This window comes from Prinia subflava, chromosome 24, assembly GCF_021018805.1.
Source record: "Prinia subflava isolate CZ2003 ecotype Zambia chromosome 24, Cam_Psub_1.2, whole genome shotgun sequence".
In the NCBI taxonomy this organism is placed as follows: Eukaryota; Metazoa; Chordata; class Aves; order Passeriformes; family Cisticolidae; genus Prinia; species Prinia subflava.
This window is the reverse complement of record NC_086270.1, coordinates 4,412,041-4,439,785: the sequence shown is the minus strand read 5'-3', so window position 1 is coordinate 4,439,785 and position 27,745 is coordinate 4,412,041. Positions and strand designations below refer to the sequence as shown.

The 27,745-nt window shown below is 49.0% G+C and overlaps 3 protein-coding genes across 3 annotated transcripts; 1 reads left to right on the top strand and 2 right to left on the bottom strand.

The window, feature by feature from the left end:
- Positions 1 to 11,533, bottom strand: PTAFR (platelet activating factor receptor). Its single transcript, XM_063419117.1, has 3 exons — positions 10,878 to 11,533; positions 6,428 to 6,614; positions 1 to 3,483 (listed from the first exon to the last, which is right to left on the bottom strand). The coding sequence occupies exon 3, from the start codon at positions 3,428 to 3,430 to the stop codon at positions 2,363 to 2,365; it is 1,068 nt and encodes a 355-aa protein (XP_063275187.1). The 5' UTR covers positions 3,431 to 3,483; positions 6,428 to 6,614; positions 10,878 to 11,533; the 3' UTR covers positions 1 to 2,362.
- Positions 11,534 to 12,289: 756 nt separating this feature from the next.
- On the bottom strand, positions 12,290 to 22,958 carry DNAJC8 (DnaJ heat shock protein family (Hsp40) member C8). Its single transcript, XM_063418924.1, has 9 exons — positions 22,805 to 22,958; positions 21,772 to 21,873; positions 19,632 to 19,688; positions 18,004 to 18,070; positions 17,317 to 17,411; positions 16,436 to 16,507; positions 15,197 to 15,288; positions 14,182 to 14,257; positions 12,290 to 13,071 (listed from the first exon to the last, which is right to left on the bottom strand). The coding sequence occupies exons 1-9, from the start codon at positions 22,865 to 22,867 to the stop codon at positions 12,949 to 12,951; spliced, it is 747 nt and encodes a 248-aa protein (XP_063274994.1). The 5' UTR covers positions 22,868 to 22,958; the 3' UTR covers positions 12,290 to 12,948.
- Positions 22,959 to 23,036: 78 nt separating this feature from the next.
- ATP5IF1 (ATP synthase inhibitory factor subunit 1) lies at positions 23,037 to 23,850 on the top strand. Its single transcript, XM_063418925.1, has 3 exons — positions 23,037 to 23,197; positions 23,348 to 23,460; positions 23,577 to 23,850. Exons 1-3 carry the CDS (start codon positions 23,102 to 23,104, stop codon positions 23,710 to 23,712), a joined length of 345 nt encoding a protein of 114 aa, XP_063274995.1. The 5' UTR covers positions 23,037 to 23,101; the 3' UTR covers positions 23,713 to 23,850.
- Positions 23,851 to 27,745: the final 3,895 nt, after the last annotated feature.

Below are 27,745 nucleotides of genomic sequence, written 5' to 3'. Positions count from 1 at the left end.
CTTGGGGAACACACTTTATTTAAAAGAACTTTTGAGGATCCATTTCATTGCAAGGTAAAGCAGAGTAATGCAACATTGTGGTAAGAATGGAAAGCATTTCCAGGAACAGAAGTAGCAGCTTAGTTTGGTTTTTAGAAATGCATTTTTACCGACTAATAAGAGCAACATCTCCTGACATGGCCTTGGGGCTTTTCCCTCTGCTTATCCTTTTCCGCAGATCCAAGTTTATGTTCATTCCCTGAGCCCACAGTGCTTCCTGTGGAATAAAACTTCTTATGTACCCATGGTAAAGAGCTAAACAGTAAACTCTTGCAAGCTTTCCAAGAATGAGTAGATCATGCACCTGCCAGCTTTCCACGTAAAAATCCTTTCCATTTCCTCCAACAGTTGCCAAACTCCATCTATCAGGGCTTTAGGGTCTGTGAAATGAGAGCTCCACTATTGCTGGGAGCCAAGCGGGGAAAGCAGGGCCCCCTCTGCCAGCTGTGTGAGCTCCTCATCCAGAGTGTGCCCACAGAACAATGCAGAAACAGAGGCAGATTCCTCCAGCAAGCCACATTTAGGGTTCTAAATCAGAGAAGTCTCTCCCTTCCTGTGTGCTGTGGCTCTGCAGATTCAGGGTGCATCTTTGAACATGTCTGAGGAGCGTGAGGTTCTGGCGAGGGTTTGTTGCGGGTGGCCATCCCTGGAGCAGAGCCCAGGACTAGGAGGGAGATGCATTCTTATTGTGATCAGACTCTCCTCTGGCACTGGGCCTGGAGTGCAGGGCTGGCCCTGGCAACAGCCTTAAAAAAATAAACATCTCAGTCCTTTTCCTCACTGGCACAAATAAAGACAAAAGCTGCCTGAGGAGCTCCAGAGGATGCATCTGTATCTCCCCTGGGTACAGGCAAAGCAGTGCAAATATTGATCCTGTCTTTGGAAAGACTTGAGGTTATCTCTCCCATTCTCAGGCAGGTATGGGAAGGCTGCTGTGCTGCACATGAATAATTGGTGTCACAGGTTAGATACACTCTTCCTGTTATCAACAGACTAGGTCTTTTAGGGAACCAACAACTGTTGTGAAAACAAGTAAGTTCCCTTCCCTGCCCAATTTCCTGTGCTAGATTGAGCAATTTGGGTCAGAAAAGGAGCCCCAAGTGTCTCATGACTGGTAACAGAACTCAGCACTCATGGAAAATGACCTTGCCCTGGGCCCCAGTGGACTGCATCCGGCCCTGGGAGAGGGCCTCCAGTGCTGTTGGAGTGTCTGAATTATTTGTCTGTCAAGTGTCCTGACCTAACACTCCACTTGCTGTAGATCAAGAACTAGTCAGCTTTGATTATTTGCAGCAGACCTGGAAAGGCTGGAGGAAGGAATAATGTAATGGCTATAACCCTAATTTAAATAAATAAGTACAAAGATACAGAAGCATTTTAAGCTTTTTTTTTTTCTTTATCATAATGCCCATGCTCCCAGTAGCTCTCTGTTATCTGGACCCTCCTCCTGAGCAAGTCTGGGTGTCTGCAGACACGTGCAGTCAGTTGGAAATTACTGAGTGCATGAGGCCACTGCCTGACCCGTTCTGCTCTCACACAGGGAGCCAGGGCAGACCACGGTGCCCTTTGGCCATAATGCTGATCTGGTGCAGGGAGGGAGGGAGGTGTGCTGAGACACTGCCAATTCCTCTTCTTTCCTTCCCTACTTTACTGTCTCAGGATCTGGAAGCAAAGATTCACCATAGCTGCTTGCAGACATCCATCAAGTTTGGGTCCCAGCAGACCCCGTGAGTTGCTAAGAAGGGATGAAGGGATCAGAGGTGCAGATCTCTTGGACAGCAGTGGAGGAATTCCGTGGGCTATATCCCTTACTGCCACTCAAGAGCGTCATCACTCAGGGTCTCTTCACAGGACCATGTAAGCTGCTTAGAAGAGCCTCCTGATGATATTCAGAGCTCAATCTGTTCTTCCAGGTCTTTTAGAAGTCCCTTACAGCTCTGATACTGGATCACTGTGAGGGCTGGGCAGGCAGAGGAGCAGGGATGGTGCTGGACTGACACAATGGGTAGTTTTGGTACACTCAGCTTCAAGCTGCTCACTGCAGAGGCTCAGTGGCACACTCATGTTAAAGCAGGTCATCTGAGCTGTTCTCAGTGCCCATGAGAAACCAGCCCGGACAGAAGGGCTTTGCTGCCAGATTACTGCAGGTTCCAGTTCTGCCCGTTGCATGTGACAGAAGAAATGAGCATCCATTCTTCTGCCTACTGGGAAAAAGAAAATGTAAAATCCCGGTCCTCTGTCATATGTCTTGGTGCCTCTTCTTGAGAAAAGATGAGTGAATAATTCACGCCTGTCCATGTGCAATCAGAACACACTGAGTGTCCTAAGAGATCCTGATGGCATCGTCCTGGTGAATGGTGCCCTCAATCATCGTGTCTGTTGTTTGCCTGGAGCATTTGCGACTCCCTCTCATGCTTTTCAGGTTTTCTGAAACGTGCTTCTGGAACTTCTTGGTGAGGAAGCAGTAGATGATGGGGTCCAGCACACAGTTGGTACTCAAGAGGCACAAAGTCACCTGGTGAGCATCGTTGAGCTGCTGGCGCAGCTGGCAGTTCTCCTTCTGCCACTGCTCCAGAACCGTCAGAGTCCAGGGCAGGTCCACGATGTGATGGGGCACAAAGCTGATGATGAACACAGCCAGCACCGTGCACACCATCCACAGGGCCCTTTGCTTGACGTGAGCGCTCTTCCGTGGGTGCACTGACTTGGAGAACAGGGTCCTGATGATGACAATGTTCCAACCTAGTATGAAAAGGAAAATGATGTAGAAGAGGACACAGATGATGACGTGAATGGCGAGAACAGCTGAAACGTCACTCGAGGAGTCATAGCGCTCAAAGCACCGCGTGAAATTCCTGGAGTCAACCTCCTCCTGGTTAGTATTATTGCCAAAAAGGTAATACAAAGAGCTGCCCACTATTAGGATCCAGATAGCTGCTGATAGGTAGATACCTCTTCTCTGGGTGGTCAGCTGAGCAGCTTTAATAGGATTGGTCACAGCTTGGTAACGGTTGTATGTGATGACCATCAGAAACGCAACAGAAGAGTAGGTATTAACAAAAAATAAACAGCCAGCCACATTACAGAGGAATGCAGGCATGATCCAGTCTCCGTGGTGGTGGTAGTAAACAATCCACATTGGCATCGTAACTAAGAAGAGCAAGTCAGCTACTGTCAGATTCACCATGAAGATCTTGATTTCATTGAGTTTTTTGGTGGGGTAAATACGGCTGAAAATCCAGAGAACATAGCAGTTGGCAACAAAACCCAGAATAAAAATAATGCTGTAGAAAACAGTAAAGAGGTTGTAGCGAAACTCGGAATCTATGTGGCATGAAACGTAGGAAGCAGCACTGCCTTCTGCACCTCCTCTGCCCTTTGCAGACATCATGGTGTTGAGTGGGCACGTCTGAAGCAGTTTCCTGTCACAGCTTTTCTTCTTACCTGAAAATAGACAGCAGAAATCAAGCTGATTGGTTTGGCACCATTGCTAATCCAAAGCCCACCTTTCATTATCACTTGTCTAAGACCGTAGGAGTTCTGCTGATGCCTTGGTTCCAGCCAGACACTTGCCCTGGCTCCCAGGTCCTCTCTTTGATCCCATTTCCACAGCATACAAACCTCTGTGTCTTCATCCAGCATTGTTTGCTGCAGTGAGCTCTCAGATCACTCATCTCTAATTTTAAAATACTTTTCCGAAGGACAGTTCTTTGATAAAAATAATCTGTTGCTCTGCCCTGTCTCAAGTTTCTTAATCTTCTGCTAGAATCAGGAGTGTTTTCTATGACTCATCCTGTCCTTGCAACTGGTTCTCCTTTCTTCCCCTGCCACCTCCACCATGCCCCTACCTCCCAACATGGTTCCTGATACTTTTTAACTTCTTTATACTTATTTTAAATAATTCTGGAGGCGAATCAATATGTCGTAAAAATGTCTCACAGAATCCCAGAAGAGTTGGGGTTGGAAAAGATCTTGGGAAATCACCTGGCCCAGCTCCTGCTGAAGCAGATTACCCTGAGCAGGTTGTGCAGGATGGCATCCAGGCAGAGCCTGAATAACTCCAGGAAAGGAGACTCCAGCCTCTTTGGGCAGACTGTTCCAGGGCTCTGTCACCCTCACAGCTGAGAAGTTTTTCTCATATTCAGGTGGGACTTTCCTGTGTTTCAGTTTGTGCCTGGTGTCCATGTCCTGCTGCTGGGCACCACTGAAGGGTCTGGCCCTGTCCCCCTGACCCCTCCCTGCAGACACAGACAGACAGGTCCTCTCTCAGAGGTCTCTTCTCAAGGCTGAACAGCCCCAGCTCCCTCAGCCTTTCCTGATCAGGGAGATGCTCCAGTGCCTTCATCATCTCTGCAGCCCCTACTGGACCCCCTCCAGGAGCTCCATGGCTTTTCTTGAGGGGTTTGATTATAGATTGAGGAGCCCAGAAGTGGACACAACACTCCAGATGTGGCCTCATCTGGGCTGAGTAGAGGGACAGGATCACTTCCCTCACTTGCTGCCCCTGAGCTGGTGCCCTCCTGACTAAAAATGTTCTGGGTCCTCTCCAGCAGCAGCCAGTGCCAGGAAACCCCATCCCATCCTCTGTGGGTTGAGTCTCCCCGGGTGCCCTTGTGCTGTTGTTCCTCATTTACACATTTGTACGTTTGCAATTCTCCTCTGCAAATGGGGAAGTCAGCTGGACTTGCTCTCCCTTTTTCCACTGAATTGCAACCCTCGGTGCTGCTCCCCAGTCCTTAGAAGAGGAAGACAGCAGCGATCTTCCTGAGGATCCTGTCCTTCCTCACCCCTCTCAGGTCCCCTAAGGACACAACCATTACAAGATTTGGGCCTTCCCAGGCAGCTGCATGCTGGGCAGTGCTGAGTTCTGAGTGTCCTGAAGCTCAATCCTCCAGCCATGGTCCACGTGGAAGGGACACGCAGCCGTGGCAGTGCTGGGGGCTGGCACAGGGGACACGTTCTCCTCATTCACCTTGATCTCTGCCACCCTTCTGAGAGCCCCCTGATCTCCAAAGGGCAGGGGATTATTCAGGTGATGGGCTTCGTCTCGGGGAGTGTAACGTTTGATATACTAGTCTGACATTAGGATAAGGAATACAAACCAAACAACTCCTAATTACCTGAGATCATTACAGAACTTTTTTTTTTCCAAATCTGCATCATAAACTCACACTGCTGTGACTATCTGCAACACCAGCAAATAGTTCTGGTGCTTAAGGCTGGGATCTTTGCAATTAAAGGTGGTCTATTCCTGTAGTATCAGACCTGAGTATACCAAGAGTGGCAGGAACAAAAAAAAAAAAAACAAACCAGACAGGTAATGCATCTCTCTAAGCAAGATCCATGAGGAGAAGTGCTTACATCCAACACATGGGCACAGAACACGAAGTCCCTTCAGACAGTGCCCCAGGGCACCCACACCTGCATTTCTGGTTCTGCACAATGACATGGTGGCCACCAAACTTTGCCCAGGAGCTCTGGTGAACTTTACTGTCTGCAGACTGCACAGCAGCTGCCAGAATTAGCAGATGGGGTGGAAGGGAGAGTGAACATGCACGTCCCCTCCACGGCAGGGTCCTGCACAGAAGGTGGGCTTGAGGCACAGGGCTGTGCCCTGAAATGGGGAGGTGGGTGTGAGAATGTGCTCTGTGACTGCTTCCAGTGTGCTGAAATCTCTGGCAAAGGTGGTCTGGGGGAGGTGGCAGTGCCATCCCCTGGCCCCAGCACCCCCTGGGAGAGCTCACCTATCTCTGCATTAGGATTCTGTGCTGTGCCAGTGCCAGGGTCCTGCAGGGGAGCACAAGTGAGGTGTCCTTCCCTTTGAGTGAGGTGTTGTACTGAGCACAGCTAGAAGGGAACACAGCACCACTCCCCAGGGAATTCACCCAGTGCCCAATTCCCTCCTCAGCCCGAGGAGCCCAGGCTCATGTCTCTGTACACTTGTGAATGCCCTGAGTCCTGGAGTGCTCTGCCCGGGCTCTCCTCAGCCTGTCCTGCTGAGGCAGTGCCCCTTTCTCTGAAGCCTGTGCCAGCAGAAAGGCGAGCAGGCATCACGGGCAGGGTGGGGTGGCTGTGGCTCCTGTTCTCTGCTGCAGCTGCCTGTGCTGCCTGGCCAAACCCCCTGAGACCTCCAGCCCAAGCCACTGCCTCATCACAATCCCCCAGGCAGCAATCCCGGGTGGTTTGTACCACCAGCTGCACACATGCAGGGCTGAAGGTAGAAGTGACCAGCGTGGTCAGGGCACCTGCCCGTCCTGCTCCTGCTCTGTACACTCACCATGAGCCCTCCCAGTCAGGATTTACTGGCTAATAGATGCAAGCAAGCTCTGTCATCAGCAAGAATACATCCCAAGAGGAATAGTACTAATAAAGTGTATTTTCTGCTTACCAGAGTTGAAAAAATTCAGCACAGTATGTCCATCTTCAGCCTTAGCAGCGGTGGGGGTTTCACTGAGGATGCTTGGTTGTGTCCCAGGTGTTATTTTCCCTGCCCTGGGGCTGGACAATCTCCACACTGGCAGCTCTCAAGAGCAGGGCACCAGAATGGGAACAACTCGAGCATGACTGCAGAGTCACTAGAAGAGAGGAAATGTGTGACATCAGCTAAAGGAAATGAGAAATAAAATAAGCTGTAGAGGAAAGACAATTCGCCACAGCAAAGGTCTGGAAAGTCCTTAAGGCTTTTTCCTCAGAGTATCTCTGCTTCTGATGATCCCGAAAGAGGGCAAAATTGGGATTTTCTTCTAAAGGCAGAATAGGAATCCACTCTGTGTCCCCATTTAGATTTGAGATTAGACAATTTTTGAGCATCTTCCTCCCAAACAGATGAATAGCTGAAAAACTTTCACTTAATAACTTCCAGGAAAGGAAAAGACAGGAAACTCATATATGGACAGACTCATTTCCTAGCAGTCTCCTTCACACTTGTGTTGGAATTAATCCAGGGATTCCACCATCCCAAGTCTCTCTTTATCTCAGATATTCAGCAGGGCAGGTTGTTACACCATCACATTATGTCCCCTGTTAACTGTGGCAGCCTGAAGCTCACTCTGCAGGGTAAAGCTGATGGTGGGGTGCTCACAGACACCTCTGACAAGCAAAGCTGCACACACACCCCAGCCAAGCTGTAAATCCCAGGCTGTGGCTCCCGTGGTGACGATTAACCTGCCCTCCGTGCCTTCCTCTGCTCTTACACCTGCACGCAGCACAGATGTGAGCTTAGAGCAAACACCTCTCACCTGACACACCTACAGAGCCCGAGTCTGGGGCTTGGGGTCACTGTGAAACACCAGAGCAGAGCCACGGAGTCCATCAGCAGGACAAAGGGGTGTCTGAGCCTGCTACAAGGCTGCTGGGCAATGACAGAGCAGCAGCAGCAGCAGAAGAGGCCAGCCTGCACTGGAGCTCCTCTGGGAAGGCTGGGAAGAGCTCTCCTGGCTCTTCTCAGGAAATGCCCCTAACAAACATTCCATAGAAGGTCCTGGCCATGTCCATGCTCTGGGGGCACCAGAGACCCCCCTGGCATGGCTTCGTGTCCTGGGAGCCACAGGGACAGGCTGAGGCTTGTGTGCCCTGGGCCTCTGAGGACGCCAGCCAAACGTCTCCAAGAGCAAGGAGCTGGCACAGACACTGGGACACTTCCAAGTCACTTTTGTTGTTGGGCTGGTGAGCCCTGGCTCCAGGCTGGGACACAGCATCAGCATGGAGAGCATCAGCACGCTCATCCTCATCACAAGGGAGAGCTGACAGAGGGGCCAAGGTGGACAGCAGCAGTGCTGCCCTGGCTTTTGGCTCACCTGGCCTCAGGAGTCCCCAGGGTTTGGGATGCACAGTACCAGGGCAGCCAGACCATGCCAGAACCCACCCACTGTCAGTGCCAGTGCCTGGATGTCTCCAGCCAGGGGCAGGCAAAGCCCCAGCACCAGTCTGGGCTTCTTTGCCTGGGTTGGCTCTTCCCTGGCTCTTCTCCAGAGGTTCCCAGGGCCACTACAGAGGGAAACACGAGGTGTGCACTTCAGCAGAGTGCCCTGAAGGTGCCTGGCAGCCCCAGGATCCCTCGGTGAGCTCCACCCAGGCTGGAGATGTGCAGGGGCTCTGCAATCCACATCCTGCTGCTCCGAACTCTGCTCAAGGAGAACTCCAAGACAACCAGGAGAACATGGACACCACAACATGGCAGTGCCACAACCACAGCACAGGGTGGCCAAGGTGTTCAGAAGCCCCCTGAGCAGAGTGGAGCCCCTGCAATGTGAGGGAGCCCTGCAGCAGTGGCACCACGTGGGATGGGAGCCTCAGCAGGGTGGGCTGCATGGGGGCTGGCATGTGCAGCAAGGGACAGCCAAGCTCTGTCAGGCCACGTGAGGGTGAGCTGAGGCTCCTGCAGTGATGCTCCAGAGCTGTGCTGGGATGGAAGCTGCAGCCATCTCCTTCCCTCTGCCACCAGACATCCTCCCTCCTTCCCCTTCCCATCAGCTGCTGTAAGGATGAAGGAACCTGACCCTTCCTGGATGAGACAGAGTCCCAGCTCTGCCCTTTAGGCTGCTCCTGGGGGTTTAAACTTAAAACCAAACACGAGCCTGCTGTGGAGGTTGGCTGACAGCCAGCCCAAGTCTCTGGGGAGAGCAGCCAGCGATGTCAGGGGCAACGGGAGTGCTTGCAGGGGATGTAGCAAGACTTGACAAATCTTGGCTCACTGTCCTGCCACAACCCAGCCCTTAGAGGAAATGAAAGCCCAGGGGGTTTTGGGCTGGGGAGGAACCTTCAGAAGTCTTCATCCTTCCTCTGCTCAGCCCTGCAGCGTGGCCATTCTGCATCAGCAGATCCTTTTGTCCCCGTACAGTGCCCACAGCCAGCTCCTCCCTTTTACTCCCTTCCCACCCGGGGACCCTCTTCCCCTGCTCTCCTGCCGATTTCTGAGCGTGGAACTGACTCCAACATTAAGATGTATTTTGCCGGTGGAGGCTGGGCTCGCTCAGCACTCCTGGCAGTCTCACTGCCCTGTGTTTGACCCTGTTTCCTGCTCTTCCCACCCAGGGAATGCACACACCGGCTGACAGCTCTGACACTTGTGCAAGGCTGAGTTGAGGAAAAAAAACCCACTCTTGAATATGCCTTCACTTTCATCAAGCCAGCTTGCGACCTAATAAAAAAATAAATAAACTTATTCCCGCAGATGCTGTTAAGGATCACTGGTAGTCCTTCAGGTTGTTGTACGTGCTGGATCTCAGAGCAGCTGTTCCAAATTCCACTCTCTGGGGAAAACCCCACACAGGCTGACTGGAGGGCAGTGGTTATTCCCCATGGGTGTGGCACCCAGCAGCATTCTAGTGGCAGCACATGCTGCCGTGGCAGATGCCCAGTGCCTCCTGTAAGCCCCACCTGCCCCTGGCACATCTCCTTGCAGTCCTTTCCTTCTTAGACATAGCCCGTTAGCAACATACTCGCTTTAGATAACCACATGTCAATTTTGGAGGGATCAGAAACTCTTGCTTTTAAAAGGAAATACCCAGAGATTTCTTCCCAAGAGCAAGCTACACTGTGTTGGCAGAGGAGAGCTCTCCAAGGAGTGTAAATGGAGGAGCAGCATTTCAGCTGATGGGTCTGTGACTGCCCTGTCAGTGACACAGGCAGCAAACAAGGACAAGGTGAAATACCAACAAGCAGCTTGTGACAGCACCAGCCACTGGCACACAGGTGAGCTTGGTCCCTGCTGGTTCCAGTCCCCAGGACACATTCTTGAGAGCCAGGATGGGTCTTTGTAAAACCATTAAATTCTTCGAGAGCTGCAGCACACGCTCAGCTGGTGCTGTTACTGTCTGTGAGTTCCCACTACTCACGTAATACTGCAAAATTTTCTTTTGCATGTTGCAGGAAAGAAATACCAAATAAAGTCAGCTTCCCCCGTCATGAGCACTTCAGAGCTGAGCACAGCCAGTCCCCACCTCGTTACCAACCCTGCAGGAATGTGCCCCAGAGCTGGGCTTGCTCAGCAGGAAAACACAAACACAAACCCATGGGCCAGAAGCCACTCCTTGGGTACCCTCTGACAGCTGTCAAGGCAGGGCATGGCTCCTGCTGCTGGCTGTGCCACAGGGATTGCCCAGCCTGGCAGAGAATGTCACTGCTGCTGGCTGGACAGCCCCCCCAGCAGTGGGTGAGGCAGGGAGCAGGGCAGCCTCCAGCTGTTTGTGGTTCCCAAGCCCTGCTGCTCTGGGCAGAGGGGTGAGTTCCAGGGTCATTGTGTCAGGATTTGTGTGCCACAGCCCAAGGCTGTCACAGCTCTGCTGGAGGCCAAAGCCACGTCCTGTCTGAGCTGCCACAGCTGGGACAGTGCTCCTGCTGCCCCCAGCTGCAGAGACACCTCCTGCCACAGCTGCTGGCCTTCTGCCCCTCTGCCTGCCCAGCCCAGTGGGATGAGGGACCTGGCATCGAGAGGCTCCAAGCGCTGCCTCCTCTTCCTCACAGGAGTGCAGTGCAGGCAGGGCTCCTCACCTTCCTTCACAGCAACCAAGCAAAGCCAGGGTCCTTGTCACTGGGGTGGAATGGGACCTGGCTGAGGGCAGCCCCCCTCCCCACAGCCCCAAAGGCACCAGCAGCATCTCCCTGCCTCACGCAGTCACCTCATCCTCATCCCTGCTTGCTGGGCATTGGGAACAGGCAGTGCCTTCCCCCACCCATGCTGGGAGGATGAAGATGCCTCAGAAGCCCTTGGCCCTGTCTGAGATGCCGTGGCTCAGAGATCCATGGGGGATGCTGAGCCAGCCCATGCCCTGAGCTATCCACAGAAGGAGCTCATGGAGGGAGGTCTGGGAGAGCAACAGAAAGGAAAAGTGTCTTACCTTGGGTTCACAGAGCACCTGCCCCAGCTCAGTCAGACCCCAGCCCCCGGGTCCCTGCTGCAAGTGGAGACACCAGCAGGGCCGAGCTGTGTGTGAGCTCCTGCCTGGGAAGAGGCTCTGACAGGAAGGAGGGCGTCGTGCTGGCTCCCAGGTGAGTGACTCACTTCCCTCTTGGCACTTGAGACGCCCTCAGCCGTGCCCTGGCTGCACCCTGGAGCTTGACACCAGTTCCTGCAGTCCTTCCTCGGGCAGGCAGCAGAAGGGACACAGTGGTTGAGGCTCCCCTGGTGGCGAGGGGCTCCTCACACTCCTGTGGCACCTGGTGCCTCACAGGTCAGAGGTGGGACAGCCCAGCCCTGGCACAGCTCCGGGTCAGGGGCACTCCCTGGTTGGGCCAGGGGTGCAGGAATGTTCCCAGTTCAGCAAGGGGGGCCAGTCCCCTCACCAGGTCTGTCCTCTGGGCTCCTCAGTTCCTTCCAGATCCCAGGGCCAGCAGGCAGCACAGTGAGCACTTGTTCCAAGGCTTCCATGATAGGTGGAGACTCATTGGGCAAAGTGCCAGGAAGGGCACTGCTCTGCTGTGGGAGTCCCGAAATCAGAAAACGTCAGCCAGAAAATGCTTCAGGCAGGGGCAGCTCCTTCCTGTAGCCCTTCTGCAGCACTGTAACCCCGCTAGGTCCTTGTGCTCCCTCAGCCTGGGAGGAAGGGGTGCTTGGGCACATGGGGGACCCACTCTTTCCAGCTGCCACTGCTCTGTCCAGGTTTCACATGGGACTTCCCCCAACATTCTGTGGCATTGGCATTGCTCAGGTCATGGGCACAGCATCCACCTGAGTCACTCATAACAAGAAATCACATGTGTTTCTGTCTGCTCCCCTTTATGCCCCGTGGGCTGTTCAACAAGGAAATGTTGCTGGGGTTTCCTTGTTGGTAAGAATTGGCAGGAATATTTTGGCAGGAAAGAAGTGTGAAGCTTTTAAGACAGTCCTGAAGGGCAAGACAGTCATAACCCATAGGTGCCCAAAGCACTGCTGCCAGGAGGAACTGCCTGGCTGCACGCCCTGGAGCTGCCCAGGCACCCAACTGCAGAACTGCAGCAAACATTCCAGCTTCCCAACAGAACAACCAAGCTGCACCAGTCCAACTGTGGCCTTTCCCAGCAGAGAATTGCCAGCCAGGCTGTGAATTAAGGCAGGCTCTGCCAGGAGCACAGCCAGAGAATGAGGACAGCTAATGTCCCCTCTGTGTCAGGCTGCACTTGGAACACCTTGGGCAGCTTAAAAGGGATGTGGAGAAGTGGAAAGGCAGAGAGCACAGGTTCATGCTGAAGAGCAGCAGCATCTCAGTGACAGCACTCCATTCACACTCTTGCTATTGCATTTTTTAGTAATTCCAAGAAAAAAAAAACCTGGTAATTTGGGTAAAAATTTATTTTACATACAGACCATTGCAGCTTAACTATTAATCAAGAGAAGTTATTTTCCTTTATAGGAAGTGACCAGCTGGTCTGAGATTAACAGAAGTCTAAGCCTGAGAGCTGGGATTTTAGTTCGGAAATCAGATCTTGGGGGCAGGTTCCTTCCAGGCACCACTCAATGCAGTGAGGAGCTGCAGGATTTAACTGCAGGCCAGCTGCACTCCATAGTGCTGGAATCCTCTTCCCAGAGTCAGTCCAGACCTTTCCCAAGCTGAACTTGCTGAGAAAGATGGAGCCTGAAAGGGTTTGGATGCGTTTCCAATATTTTGTTCAGCTCTCAAACTAGAAACAGAAGAGGTGAAACAGCACAGTCTGTGTGAAGTACAAAACACCGAGTTACAGGGCAGCAGACACATGGGACAGCAGGAATGGCAGGGGCTCTCCTAAGCCAAGTGTTCTACGCGTAGCGGGGCCCTGGCCGGGGTCATTCTCTGGCCCTATTTCAAACAGACAGAGTACAAAAAATACTTCGACTGATAATTAATTGTACTGAAACAAACAGTCTACTAAAAAGCAAATCTTACTCTAGGTGCCAATGAGTCCTTAAAAGCAGACAAGGGACTGGGGAGCTGCACTTGGGCAGTGCTTCCAGGATCATTCACGCTGCTCCATTTTTACTTTGGGAGGTCTCAGGAAGGTCCTGTTTTTCTTTTCTTTCTTCCCCTTTGTATTTGCCTGGAAATTTCTCCAGCTGTCTACACGACCATCCCGACTTTCCTGGGAACAACAGGGAAGAAATGGAGAGTTAATAAGTGCAAGAGCCAAAGCACAGACAGTACACACCAGCTTCAATTTCCCTTTATCCAGCACACTGCCCCTGACAGCCAGGACACCAAGACACTGGGAAGAGCCAGAGCAACACAGTGCACTGGAACTTACACAGTGTAAGCACCGTGCTGGATTCTTGTTTCAGAAACCACCAGGTTGGGTTGGGCAGTCCTTACTCTCTACAGAATCCTCAAAGGATACAAGGAACCTCTCAAATGGATGTTCCTAATCTGCCAGCCCAGAACGTGCCATGTCCTTTCTCTGTCTCAACTCCTCACTGTCCTGGTGCTGCAGGTTGGAGGCAGGGAGAACAGAGAAGGGAAATGTACTGCTGCCCTCTCTCATCTTCTTGCTCAAAGTCTCACCACATTGACACAATGGAAAAAAAATGTCTCTGGTGCACTTCTCTCCCTGTCCTACCTGCTGAGCAGCAGAAACCCCTCCTGAGGAGAAAAAAAAACAAAACAAAAAGCAAACCAAAAAGCAAAACCCACAAAAAAATCTCTGAACCTCCAAATCTCTCCACAAAGCCAACCTGTGATCTCTAGAGGCTGAAGATTTCACAGCAGGACAGAACAAGACCAGGAATGATCCACTCCAGGCCCATCTCTGCAATACCAGTGCTGCAGGCAGGCTCTGGCTACAGCAGCTCTCTCTTCCCTGCCCCTTTCCCACAGCAGGAGGGGAGAGGGCCCAGCACAGCAGGGATCTGGATGCTGGGGCAACCAACAGACCACACAAACACCTTCCAGATTAAGTTTTAGTGGTCACCAGTGACCTGGGCTAAGCAGCAATTCTATTTTACAACTAAAGAATGAACTGCTGGCAGAGATGAAAAATAGTATATCTCAATTTACCAGACCAGCTTCTGCATAGGTGATACCAAAGCCCTATTGATGGGCTCTTCTCCACACACAAGAACAAAACCCAGGCTGGTGCAGATCTATTAAATTATCTTACAGATTTGCATACAAAATGTGTCTCATCTCTCCAGAGGCATTCCCTGCAACATGGACAAGATTTGCTGAGGCCTATTCTATAAGTTAAATTGCTGAATACCTCGAAGTTCTTCTGCCATTCTCGTTCTCGTTTAGCTTTCTCTTGTGCTTCAATTTCTTCTTCCCTCTGCCTCTTCCTAGAAGGGAAGCCACAAAAGTTATGAGCCCACAAGCATCTACTTTAAAAAGCAAGGCAATACTTTCAAAACATCTTAGAAAGCTCTTCCAATTTTTTGGCAGATTACAGAAGACATAAATATGCACACCTAAGACAGCACAGCAAATAGAATTTGGTTTCAAATTTGGAAGAGCAATGAGCAGAGATGATGGTTTGGCCCCACTGAGAGCAGGCATACAATTAAGGAGTTGGCTTCTCTTGCTCAGCAAAACAAGCTGGACATCACCCTAGTGCCAAGTCTCTAAAACTGTTGAGGGTACACCTTCTGAGAACTTAATAAACACTTCAGCATCCAAAGTACAAAATAAAATGTTAACCCCCTACTTTTCACCTGTAATCAAAAGCAATGTCCCAGAGCCATCTCCCACCTCAGTGACCAGCACAGAGCCCTGTGCAGGAAGTGCTCACAGTGAGCACTCAGGCAGCATTGATCAGAACACCTGGAATAGTTCAGGAGCACACGTGCCACAGGGTATTTTTGGCACTTAAATAAATTAAAAATCAATCTTTCACAAGCTAATAGCATGCAGAATTGTGTCACCATTTCACTGTTGTGGCTGGCCTCCATGTGCACACATAATAGAATGCAAACATATAAAATATATTGACATCTTCAACACAGGAGGGCAAATTTCCTGTGTGCTTTTCTCAGGCACAGGGCTCTACAACCCACAGGCTACCCAGAGAAGTGGTGGAATCCACATTATTGGAAATCAGCTTGACAGGACCCTTGTTAATCCAATCCAAGGCCCTGCTTTCAGCAGGAGGTCAGACCAGATGATCTCCAGAGGTTCATTCCAATTTAGGCTATTCTAAGGCTCTCTGATCCCTTATCTTCTTTGAGGAAGCACAAGGGGGAAGAAGAGCCTGAATTGCACAAGCAGAATGTCATTTATACCTTTCATGCATTTCTTTTGCTTCTCTTTCTTTCCTCTTAATTTCCAGTTCAGCAAAGAGCTTCATTGTCTGTTTGTATACAGCTTGTTTGAACTGCAAAACACAAATCCAATCTTAAAATAATGCCATCAACACAGTTAAAGTCTATTTTACATACAAATGTAAGAAGCTAAGAAGAAAGCAAATCATAGGTATGCCCACATAACCCCTATCCTGCCCTGACAACAGCAGCAGCACAAAGAAAGGCAGAAACCACTGCTGATTAAATTCTGGCCCTGGCACCAGCAAACAACTGCATATTAACCTCATATTAGTCTCATTTTAATTTGTACTCATGAAGCTGTGCCTAAACAGAACTGTTCACTTCAAACCCTCTTATTCTCAGGTTAAGTCTTGTATTGTTACATTTGACAAAAAAAAAGGCAAAATGGTCACTGTTTTATAGGGTAATTTTCCAGCAGATCTTCTTGATGTGTTATAAAAATCTAGCATTGGCTTCCCAGTAGGAAATCAGTATGCTTAAAGCAATCCTCATTACTAAAAAGAGCAACAGACTTCTGAAAAATGAAAAATAGGATGGTTATGGGGTTACTGTGATGATATCAACAGGTGGAAATCACTTTCCAGGAAAAAAAAAAGGGCATTGAGACTAATGAAGTCAATGTTTGATAATCACTTATCACTGTTACAGCCTCTCTTATTGCTGGACTTCTCCAGAGTAGAGCCCCAAGTAAAAAGAATTCAGGTATGCTGTGCCCTTTTTAATACAAGTGGTTTGTTGCAGAACAGCATGTCTGTCCCTCAGTGCTACACAAATATAACAGACAAAACTCCCATTTTTAATGCTCTCATTAAAAAGTCACAAGCTCATTTTAGCCACGCTGCAGTGAGTGTTACACGTGTCTCTGCCAGCAGCAGGAATGTCACAGTTCCAGAGTCAGAAGACAACAAGAAACTCAATTCAAAAAAGAGTGCAGGATGCACAAGCAATGAAGACTTGCTTTGAGAAAAGAACAGGGTATTTGATCTACACAATCTCACAATGTATTTACTCTTTATTTCCACAGTACACAGGTGTCACCTCACACATATTCTATAGTGGCTAAGCAGAATATGTTCTTCTGTAAATGTAAGGGTTACAACATTAACAAGTGTAATAAATACTTCTGTAGTGGCTTTGAATCTTAATTCCTCAGAACATTTTGTACTCCCCAGTTTCTCTAAACGTAGTACAACTTACAACTTCAGGATCATCCTCCTCTACAGTGGGAGGTTTTCCATCCTTCTTCAGCTGCTTCTTTTTTTCTTTCACCTAAAGATTAAGAACAAAAATAAGAGCCTTAAAAAATTTATAGGGCTTACTTAATTGTATCCAAGTGGTTCTGGATTCCTATTCCAATAGGAATTCTGCTCTTGACTGATGTTTTGTTTTACACCAAACACTCCTAGGTCCAGACAAACACATACAAGATTACCATCACATGAACTGTAGTAATTAACAATACTGTGTTGGATACTATTCCTACAACATAATCCCTTTTCATTTCTTGAAAGCTATCTTCTTATTCAACATACACCATCCAAACCAGCAGGAAGTTTATTGTGCTTTGTGATATTCAAGTGATAACAACAAACAGAACATCAAGTGTTCCTTGTGTTAAGAGTATCTGAGTTCTCTCATATCATCTGCTTCCTCAAGCCTTTTGTGTTTTAATCCACCCACATTACTCTAACTTCTTGGCCAATGCCATCCAAGATCCTTTTCTTATCTTGTAGGTCAATATCCCCCAAACTTCTCAGTCTCCTGCTGTCACCACCTTTTCTCTTCCACCTACACATATCTGAACTGCACCATTCATTCACAGACTCAGAAAAAATATTTAGGTCAGATCACGTGGTCTGACCTGATTATTTCAAATACTGAATTTCACTGAATTATCTTGCACTGGGCTCAACAGCAGTCCTGGACACAGCAGCCTTGTTTCTGCTGTGAAGAGCTTGGAGCCCACCTGCACAGTGCAGTAAGAGGTTTACTCAGTTTAGTGACCTAAACATGAAACAAAAATGTGAACAATTGATTACCACTCACCCCAACTCTGGATGTTCCCACAGAATACTCACAGTGTGCTCCACATATTCTTTTCCTGCCTGTATCACATCCAAGGCTCTCTTCTTTTGCTCCTGATCTAGCAGCAGTTTGTAAGCTTTATCTACAGCTAACAAAAAGCATCAATATTAATAGCATCAGCAGTCATGTTCACAAGGCATCACAAGACTGCTACTTGTTGGCATTACTAATTTGGCTTCTAGAATTTGTGGAGGTCATTTGTTTGGCAGCCTATTCTGGTTGGGTTTTTTTATTATTAAATATATCTAGGAAAGTGATAACATGATTATTGGGGTACGGTAATGGCAAGAACTATCTGATACCTTCTGGAAGGAGCAGGTGAAAGCACCACTCCTACCAGCTGCAGTTATGGGCATGAACACCTTCCTGTGATGCAAAGCACACACCCAAACCCAACACTCCACTTCTGTCATATGGTCTACGAATAAAATCTAAGGCACAAATCAAACAGCTTTTCTTGAACACTCCCCAAACGCCATGAAGATGTCTGTCCCTGCTGTGACATGACAATGCCATTGTTGCCACCTAGTGCCACCTGCTGAAATGCCACCAGCTCACACAGCTGCTGCTGCCCCAGCTAAAGCACCTCGGAAGCAACCCTTGTGTCCCCTCCACCCTAAGGGATTTTTAAACCAGCACCAGAAAAGTTGCTACTGCTATCCCAGAGAAAGAGTTATTACCTTCAAACGCCTTCTGGGCTCTGTCTGCATCATCCTGGTTTTTGTCTGGGTGCACCAATATTGACAGCTGGAAAAAAAGGATCTTGCTATCAAGATCATGGTAAAAGGTGAAGAGTATTTCAGAGATTTTTGAGAGAAGGGAAATAGGCTCAGACAGAAAGAATACAAAGAGATCTTCCTGTGTACATGGACAAACCAGCTGACAGCATGCAGAAGCATGTGCCAGTAAAAGCTGATAGAACAAATCCCTGTAACCAACAGGCTGTCCAAGAGAATCTGCAGCTTGTGATGACAGAAACAATTTAACACTCCTCAGCTGCAGTGCCTGAGCTGATACCAACCCCTTCGTCATCCAAGATTTGTATCCTTGGTCTTGACATGAAACAAACAGAAAATGATGATTCTCAAATGATTTCTCCAAAGTCTCTCAAGAAGTTCTCCAGCATATCCCCAAGGCTGTCCAAAAATCAAACTATTTAAGAGTGGTCATTTTTCCTTAGGCTACTTTAGTGAAAGTTAAGAAAACTCCTGCCTGTACTTTACCTGGCAGAGACAGGACATGGATCACTACCACCCTGAGGGGAACTTTAACTGGGCTGGAAACCACATCCTCCATATTCCACTTTCAGAAAGTTATTTCAAACTTTCCCCATATGGTTTCTTTTATTTTTTTTAATATAGACCTTTTATTTTTGCTATTGCTGTGAAGAGCAGCAACTGAAACCACTTTAGTGTTGAAGTATACAAAATAACCACTTCTGGAACTCTTCAGCTGCCAGTTTGTAGCTCCCAGGAAAAGTTTTGCCTTCAGTCCTGAACGGATTTAGTTCAGCCAGTGCCTTCTTTGCCCTTTGTTGGCTGTTCCACATTCTACACTCAGGTGTTTGATTTCCTCAATGCACAATTCCATGCACATTTTTCATTTCATTACCCTGCTGAATTCCAAACATCTCCCTGTTGTGTTTTACCAGCCCAAAGCTGAGAATGTCACACTTTATTGTCTGGCAGAAGTGAGAAGTCATTAACAAACCAAAAAGTTATCCTCCTCCTTCCTACATACAGGAGTAGCCCACATCCTGTTCCTCTGCCACCCAGCATCTTCCTATCTAAAGACACTCACGTTATTCAGGTAGAGCCTGCAGCCCTCCAAAGACTGTTTCTTTGCTGTATGCACTGATTAAACTCAAAACTTTTCCTGCAGGTCTGTCAGCACAGGGAGGCTGGGGTGATGCTTCTTGTGTTGCAGACCTGCCTCTTTTTCAGGTAACCAAGCCACTAAAAATGACCATGGAAACTCTTAAAGAAACCTCAGAGAAAATCTGGATCCAAGCCCATATATTTGCAAAAAATACCTTTTGATTTTCCTTTTGAATTCAAGCTCAAGAGGCTGATTATTCACGGCTATATTAGTTTGCAATAGCCCCATCACATGGCACAGGCAAAGCAGCCTATCATGCTTGGACCAGGTTGTTGATACAAGCATTGTTCTATCCATTTCTGCCAAAAATAAACACCTGTCTACCCAGATACAGCTTTACTACCATTTTTCTTGTGCTCACACCCAACTGCACAATCTCTACAGCACTTCTACTTCCCTTCCACAGACTTTGAGTGCAAAAGCTGAATACCTGTCGGAATCTTTTCTTTATCTCCTCATCTGTGGCTTCAGGATCCATCTGCAGCACCTAAAAGAGACCAAGAAAGCAGAGCAAGTTTGATGCTGCTTCTCCATGTTTCAGGTTCCTGTCAGCAAGCTCTAACACTCTCGTGAGGAGTGGCTGAAGCCACTTGGTTTGTTCAGCCTGAAGAAGAGGAGAACTCATTACACTCCTGAACATCCTTCCAAGGGGCAGGTACTGCTCAGTGACAGGACATGAGGAAACTGCATAAAACTGAGTCAGGGGAGGTTGAATTCGGAGATCAGGGAAAGGTTCTTCCCTCAGAGGTGCTGGCACTGCCCAGGCTCCCCAGGGAATGGGCACGGCCCCGAGGCTGCCACAGCTCCAGGAGCCTTTGGACAGCGCTGCAGGGATGCACAGGGGGGATTGTTGGGGGGTCTGGGCAGGGACAGGAGCTGGATCCAATGATCCTGGTGGGTGCCTTTCAACCCAGCACATTCTATGATTCTGGAACACTTGGTTCACTGGCACACAGACACACACCACAAAGCTTGCCCCACAGCATGAATTTTCACCCAGTGAAACAGAAACATTTCACAATCTTTTTGACATTTGTGACACTACTTTCAGCAGTGATAAGTTCCTCTGGTTATGCCAGTGTCCTCTCTATGTTCAAGTCTTGTGTAGAACAGCTATGATCCATAAATTGGTCTGAACATTCAACCAGTCCTGGAGCAATGCTCAGTCTGACAGAAACAACAGCATACAGTGGTTTGGGGACAATGTCAGGTCACTCAGAACAGTGGACAAGAAACATATTACTTTATAACAATTTACTAATTTCATCATTTTGAAAAAGGACTGTAGTTTTACTGTTTGGTTTCCATTAATGACAACACTTGTTTATTGATCTTTACAGATGTAGCGGAGTTTAGAAACACTTTTGTGAATTAATTTACTGAATATAAAATTTAAGCAACAAGTGAGCAGATGTACACTGGTATGACTCAAAGAACCTGTAAAAAAAACCCCTACTCTCCTACAGGCTACTCTGTAACAGCTTTCTTAATTTACTCTTCAAGCCAAATACTAAGAGCTATACAAAACTGAACGTTGTCACAGTGAATCTGCTGACTCATCTGGTTGAACAGCCCTGAATTGGGACTAAAAAAAGCACCTGAGGCTTGAAAAAGGTGAAAGATGACACCAGGAAGGAATACGCCCAGGGAAAGCCAAATCCAGATGAATACCATATTGTTTATTTACTTATTATTATTTATTTATTGCTTGTTTACTGTCTTCCTCAGGCTTTCCTACTTATTAAGACTTCATAACTGACTGCAACAAGAATCAAACTATAAAGTGCAAGGGGATTATCCATTCCCCAATGGTTCCTCAGAGATTACTCACTGGTGTGGCCATGGAGAGACCTTTTCTTACTCTATCCACTACAGAAGTTATGGGGGGCAGCTGGGCAGTGACAGGGAACACAGTGGAGATGATGGATGTGGAAATCCTGGCCCTGGTAGGCCAGAAACCAAAGGAACATAAAATAGAAATGTAACGGAGGAAGCAAAAAAGGAATGTGGTACTTTGTTTTGGGAAGTCATGTATGACTACACCTGTAAGGCTGTGGTTAAGCAATATTGCTAAGAAACATTAATAATGTGATTATTGCCTGGCAGTGGAAAATTTTAGCTAAAGCTGTAAGGGTATATAAATTGAGCTCTGGAATCAATAAACTGCATTCTTGCATGTAAGCAATGGAGTCCTGTCTCTATCAATCAACGACAAGAAGTTTACTGGGTTGAACACCCAAAATAAAACGCACCACTAGAAATGCTGAGTTAAGAGAGCTGTGACCAGACCCTGCCAAGCTGCCACCTCCAGCTACTGCCCTCCTGTTCAGAAAGTACCCAGCCAAATCTTCAGTGCTCTTGTATGAGGGAAATGTGACAAAATACTGTTTGTGCTGCCATCAAACACAGTGAGCACATACACACCATCCTGCTGTCCTCTGCAAACCTTCTACACAGCAATCTGTACCTAGAGAATTTTTTTCTTTCCTTATGTTGTCTTTTACTGGAATAAATACTCAGGAAGCAGGAAGCTAATACACCAGAATGGAGGATAGAATGTTCAAACTAACCTCAAAGGGGTTCAAGTTGAAATATGAAGATCCAGGTCGGGTCAGCCGGTCAATTTGGTTTTTTGATGTTAAAACAGAGTCTCGTTTTTCAATTTGCTTTACCTGAAGAACAAGAGAGACCTGTATCAACTGACCATCACAACACCTCATTTACACATTTATTCCATCATGTCATCCTTGTCCTGTACTACAGTTCATAATGCTCCTTGCTCACCTCAAGCCTGTAGTTGTTTTCTCAGGCACTAGCAGCACATATTTTTTAGCCTTTCCTACAGGCCAACAGTATTTTCAACATCAGATTTTAACTTTAAAAAACACCGCAGAATAGCTCTGTCTGTTTTTTCTATGGCCTGCTGTACAGCTGTGCCCTCCCTCCTCCTCCTCCAGCAGTTCTGTCACCGTGATTCCTTGGAAACCACGGCATTGTTACTTTTAACCCGCTGTTGGCAGCGCAGCCCTTTAAACACGCTAAGTGATACTGATGCAATACACAGGCCCACTTTACTGCGACCACAGGTTATTTAGTTCAGTTTTTACCCTTCACAGCACTACGTCGAACCAAACCGTGTATTTACATTGAATGTTCACCTTTATTTAAAGAAACACGGCTGCACCGAAGTGGCACGGCCTGTGAGCGGGCAGCTCAGGGATCACGCTCAGGCTGTGCCCGCAGTACCGAGAGGGGCCCGGCACAGGGAACGGGGCCGGGCACACGGAGCGGGCCCCGCCGCTCCCCGGGACTGCTCGCCCGCGGCCAGGCCGGGCCGGGGCACGGCGGGGCCACGCGCGCAGGGACCGCGAGCCGCGCTCAGCCGAGCGGGGCTCAGCCGAGCGCGGGCTCCGCTCCCCGGCCGCCACCGGGGCTGTGGGAGGGCCGGGCCGAGCACCAACCCGCCGGCACCCGCCGCTCGCCCACCCTCTGCCCAGCGCCCATGGCGGCTCCGCCCGTCCCGCCCGCCGGGGCCCCCGACCCCGGCGCAGCCCGGCCCGGCAGGGTGCGCAGGTCCCGGGCGGGCGGCGGCGCGGGCGGTACCTCGTTGTAGAAGGTCAGGAACGCGTCCTCGGCCGCGCCCGCGCCGGGCCCCGCCGCCGCCATCGCCACCCACACGTGACCGCGCCGTCACCACACGTGACCACGGCGCGCGCCGCGGTGACAGGCCCCGCCCCCTACGGCGCGCGGCTGGATTAAGAGCGCGCGGGGGCTCGGGGCCCCCGCCCTGTGACGTCACGGAGACAGCCCACCCCCGGGCGGGGCGAGAGGGGGCGGGGCCGCGGCTGCGCAGGCGCAGCGCGCCCGGCGGCCCGTCCGGCGCTCCAAGGGCAGGCGGCTATGGCGGCCGTGGCGGTTGTGGCGGCGCGGGGCGGCCTGCGCGGGGCTCTGCTGGTGCAGCAGCAGCGCTGGAGCTCGGGATCGGGCGCCGACCAGGTGCGTGTTCTGAGAGTGTCCATTCTCCCGTCCGTCTGTCAGTCCCTTTGTCCGTCCTCCCCTCTGCCCGTCAGTCTGTCCGTCACTCTGTCGCATTGTCCCTCTGCCTGTCCGTCTGTCCTTCCGCGCTCACCGCCGTCTCTCCCGCAGCTGGGCGAGCTGGGGAAGGGCGCTGGGAAGGGCGGCGGCGGCGGCGGTTCCATCCGTGAGGCCGGCGGCGCCTTCGGGAAGAAGCAGGCGGCCGAGGAGGAGCGGTACTTCAGGTGAGCGGGGCCCGGGGCCTGTGGAGCCGCTGCCGGAGCCCGGGGCGGGGCCCGGCCGGGCTCTCCCGCGCCGCTCGGTTCTGGGGTAGCTACACTCCTGCCGTGCTCTCTTGCAGGGAAAAGGAGCGGGAGCAGCTCTCTGCCTTACGGAAACACCACGAGGAAGAGATCCACCACCACCAGAAAGAGATTGAGCGTCTGCAGAAAGAAATCGAGCGCCATAAGCATAAGATCAAGCAGCTTAAAGATTAAGCTGGTGCTATTGTTGAATGTGCATGGCCAATACTGATTGTGGTGTAAAACAGCGTGAAGACTGTATCTTTTGGTCTACATAATCCAAATCCGTACACTTATGGTCTGCAACAACATCAAATAAACTACTCAGTCTCACTTTCTTGCTCAGTAACTGTTCAATGTAAACAAAAACAACCAAGCTCACTATTTGATTTTAAACTTCATTTTCTTCCAAAGTAAAGCTGCACTGTTGAGTAGGCAGGCCTGTACAGAACTGAGCTATTTTTTTTTAGATTTGTATGAAAGAATTGAGCATCCTAGTGGCATAACTTAAAAGTTATAGCTGCAAGAAGAGTTAGGGGAAAATGGTACCTGTATAGCAATCACTTCACAGAGAAGTATCTTTGTTTCAAGTATAAACGGTCTTTGTGGCTAGGGGGATGTTATCTCCACTGAACTAACAGACCAAAAAAATATAAGGTTGCACATAGTGTTTAGTGCCATAAACTGAGAGAGAAAAATAGTATTCATAAACTGAGAGGGAAAATCAGTGTTCTAAATTATGCTGGTATCACTTGTGGTGGTCCTAGTTCCTGGAGCAAGACAGCTGAGATCCTGACTCCCATGTGAATGTTCTTTTCCACAATGACTTTAGCTGCCCAGTAGATTAGGGTTTTTTTTTTACTGTCTCAACTTCTCTGTTCCTTAGCTAAGTCTCTTTCCAAAGAAGGATGGATTAAGACTAATTTTATCCAGTTTCAATCAATTTTGACATTTTAATATAGGAAACTCATCATTAAATACACAGTAAGTGACCTGAAACTATGTGGCTTTACTGCAGTAAGCACTGGCAAGAAGGGGACTTTATATATCAACAGGCAGGTAAGAAAACTGTCTTTTCTTCTATACCTGCACTGTCATGTCTGTAAATCTGCCCAAACAGGCTTCCTGTTGAAAGGCTGCCTGCATTACAGTGAAGGGTGGCAAGGACATTGAGCTGGGTGGGTCTGTGCCTGGAACTGAAAGTGCAGGAGGCAAATGATGCCTTTGATGTTGAAAGTGGTTTACAGGGGTGTGGCTGGCTGGCTGAAGGTGTCCCAGTTTCTCCTGTGTTCCCTGATGCATCCCCAGCCAGCTGCTCCCTTTGGGCTGCCCTCACTGGGCGAATATTGCAGGTAGTGGCACATCTTGTCTGCAGAGTAAATGACACCTCTGTCACTCTGATGCCCTCAAACACTGCTCTTCAGTGAAGGGCTGATCCATGTGATCAGCCCTGGAAGAGGCTGTGGGGTGTCCTTGGCTGGCCGTGCTCAGTCTGTGAGAGGTGCTGCTGTGGTGAGTTCTGCCAAGGCTGTGTACAGAGCTTTGCTGTGGGCTTTGCTCCTTTTAGTCGGAGCTAATTAACAAAATATGAGTACCTTCACCACTGCTCTGAACCTGGTGAGATGAATGAGTTATGAAAAGCAATATACTATTGACCTGTTTAGGTTATATCTATTTAAAAATCCACTTTTTTGCCTTTTTCAGAATGTTTTTCCTGTTGTATCTACCAGCTGGGGCTGGCTTCCCCAGAAGCTGCAGAGTCACTAGTTCATTATGCCAAACTAGAAGTTTGGCATAACAGCTTCAGTGGACTGAGGAAAGCTGACATAAATATTAGGACAACTCTGTATTCAGAAGGGAGCAAATGAGGGTTTAAATTAACATCTCTGGGTTTATTCTGTGTTTTGATGCACTATGCCACATAAGCTCAGCCACAGAGCCTCTGCCCTAGCACCTGTAAGGGAGGGGATTTGCTGTGAGACTGGGAATGCAGTGATTTGGACTTTTGTGATCTACTGTGCAGCAGAGAGAGGTGTTACAAACTCTCTGAAGTCCCTCAGGGCTGCGGTGTGCCAGTCAGCACCTTGCTACACCACAGAGCTTTCATGCCCACCAGCAAATGCCATGAGCATCTGAATGACCTGCAGCAAGCAGTTTATCTGGGTTCAGTCACCACTTCCAGGGTCCATGCATGGAGAGATGCCAGCTACAGGCTGTTTGCTGCAGGATTCCAGAGCAGGAATGCTGGGGAGTAAAACAAAATTACACCTCAGACCCAGGTGATTGCTGGGGAGTTAAAAAGGCACAAGTTGTCTAGAGACCTTTCCAGGACTCCCCCTCAGCCCACGCCACCTGGAAGACAGGGCTTAGTTGTCTTTTGGAAACTACAAACCTCTGCTATCTGCTTCCAGGCAATTCTGGTTTGGAGCAAACAAAACCCAAAGCTGATGTTTGAAACTGGTAAGGCTGAACTCAGATAACAGCCCACAGAGGGGCTAATTGTTCTGGGTTTCCTCAGTCGCTCTGGAATGGCTGATGGCATGACTAGTCCCCTGCTTTGTCCCACAGGGGTATACAAAGGAAGGGATTCTTCTCTCTTCTCAGCCATTCTCTTCTCTGGTGCATCTTGGTTATTTGCTAGTTCTTCAGGGTTGGACTGACCCTGTTCGTGGCACCCTGACTTCCCATAGCCACCTACAGCACTGCTCCATTAAGAGTTTCACTTGTTGGAGCACCATCTCAATGAGATGTTTATTTTTCTGAACACCACATCCTCTGTCCATACTGTGCTTCTAAAGGTCACAGCCCAGCACTGCCTGGCCACTGCTGCAGCAGGAAAAATGCAAATTGTTTTCAGCTAAAACTGAGCTGGTGATTTTTGCTGCAGCAAACAGAAGCTGTTTCCCAAGTTGCTCGGTTTGTGCTGCATCCTACACACAAATGTGATGGAAATTGCCAAGAATCCTTGGCTCAGGGGTGGGGAAAAAAATTAAAAGAAAGGAAAGTGAGATCCAAGATCTTTAGCAAGCTGGTCTTAGTGCAAGGCACCCAGAAAGCCCAGTCTTTGGGCCTTTTTGTCACACTCAACCTCCCCACTCCAGAGTGGCTAAAGGGAAAGAGGCAAGACAAAGACAAAACACGTGTATTACACCTACAAATTGCCTTGGCCCAGGACTAAATCAGATCTCACATGTACCTGTTTAGCTCCAATCACAGAGGGCTTAAGTAGTCTCATTCTGGGATTTTCTAGCAAAAATTAAAATTGAGAAATCTAGTAAAAATTTAAATTGCATTATCTCAGAGCATCTAGGGCTCCTCTCAGGCACAGCTTGGTGTCTGGCACTAACCCAAGCACTTGCAGGCTATAGCTTGTTCCTGGCTAGAGGTGTCTGAAGTTCAGATCATTTTGGGCTGAGGCTGTAGTGAGACCAAAGAACAAAGCACTGCAAAGCACACAGAACCTACAGTTGCTAGAGAGATTCTGGAAATTACTCTGCAGAAACATACATACCTCAATATACATTTTGTTCATTAGCCTCATTATGTTCAGCTGCCAGCTGACAGGACAGAAGTTATTATAATTCATAATTCACTCCTGGATACCATATTATAAAAAAATTAGGAGCTTTGCAGGTTATTTATCAAGCACCACTAAAGATGCTCAGCTCCCTCAATTCCTCTCAATATTTGTATTGCAAGTACTCCTTTAACCCATCATTCTTAACTCCCAGAAAAACCTCTGCAGTGAACTGGGATGGACAAAGCAATGAATAATTACCCCTCCTTCCCTCTCCACACCACAACAGACCCTACATCCAGCACTGAAGAGCTGGCTCTGCTGCCAAATCTCAAGAAGAAAGTCACTGAGGCAGTGCCAATTCCACAAGAGAAGCAGCGTGTCTGCCACCAGACAGGTTCAGCAAGACAGACTGAACACCTCCAGTATCTGCACAACCTTGCCTCCAGCTTGTGGTTTGGAAACATTGGATATCACACACCACTTTTTCCCACGTGTCCCACATTACCAGTGCTGGCATATCACACATACATGATTCACCACACAGCTACATGCCATCTTCAGGAGACTCATTTGGGGTGAAGGTACCAGAAGAACCTTTTCTGAGAGTATTGCTGCTTTTGTTTACCAGACTCCAGACAGCCCACATGGCAGCAGGAACACACGCAGGTCCTTTGGGTTTAGTTCCACACAGCACTCTGGGACTCAGCC

Bases quoted from the DNA above. Each gene is read 5' to 3' on its own strand.
- ATP5IF1 (XM_063418925.1), top strand. From the start codon at position 23,102: ATGGCGGCCGTGGCGGTTGTGGCGGCGCGGGGCGGCCTGCGCGGGGCT. The intron at 23,198-23,347 runs GTGCGTGTTCTG...TCTCTCCCGCAG, and splicing joins CGGGATCGGGCGCCGACCAG to CTGGGCGAGCTGGGGAAGGG. The intron at 23,461-23,576 runs GTGAGCGGGGCC...GCTCTCTTGCAG, and splicing joins GAGGAGGAGCGGTACTTCAG to GGAAAAGGAGCGGGAGCAGC.
- PTAFR (XM_063419117.1), bottom strand. From the start codon at position 3,430: ATGATGTCTGCAAAGGGCAGAGGAGGTGCAGAAGGCAGTGCTGCTTCC.
- DNAJC8 (XM_063418924.1), bottom strand. From the start codon at position 22,867: ATGGCGGCGGCGGGGCCCGGCGCGGGCGCGGCCGAGGACGCGTTCCTG. The intron at 17,412-18,003 runs GTAATAACTCTT...GCTTTTTGTTAG, and splicing joins AGCCCAGAAGGCGTTTGAAG to CTGTAGATAAAGCTTACAAA. The intron at 16,508-17,316 runs GTGAGTATTCTG...CTTAATCTTTAG, and splicing joins AAGAATATGTGGAGCACACT to GTGAAAGAAAAAAAGAAGCA.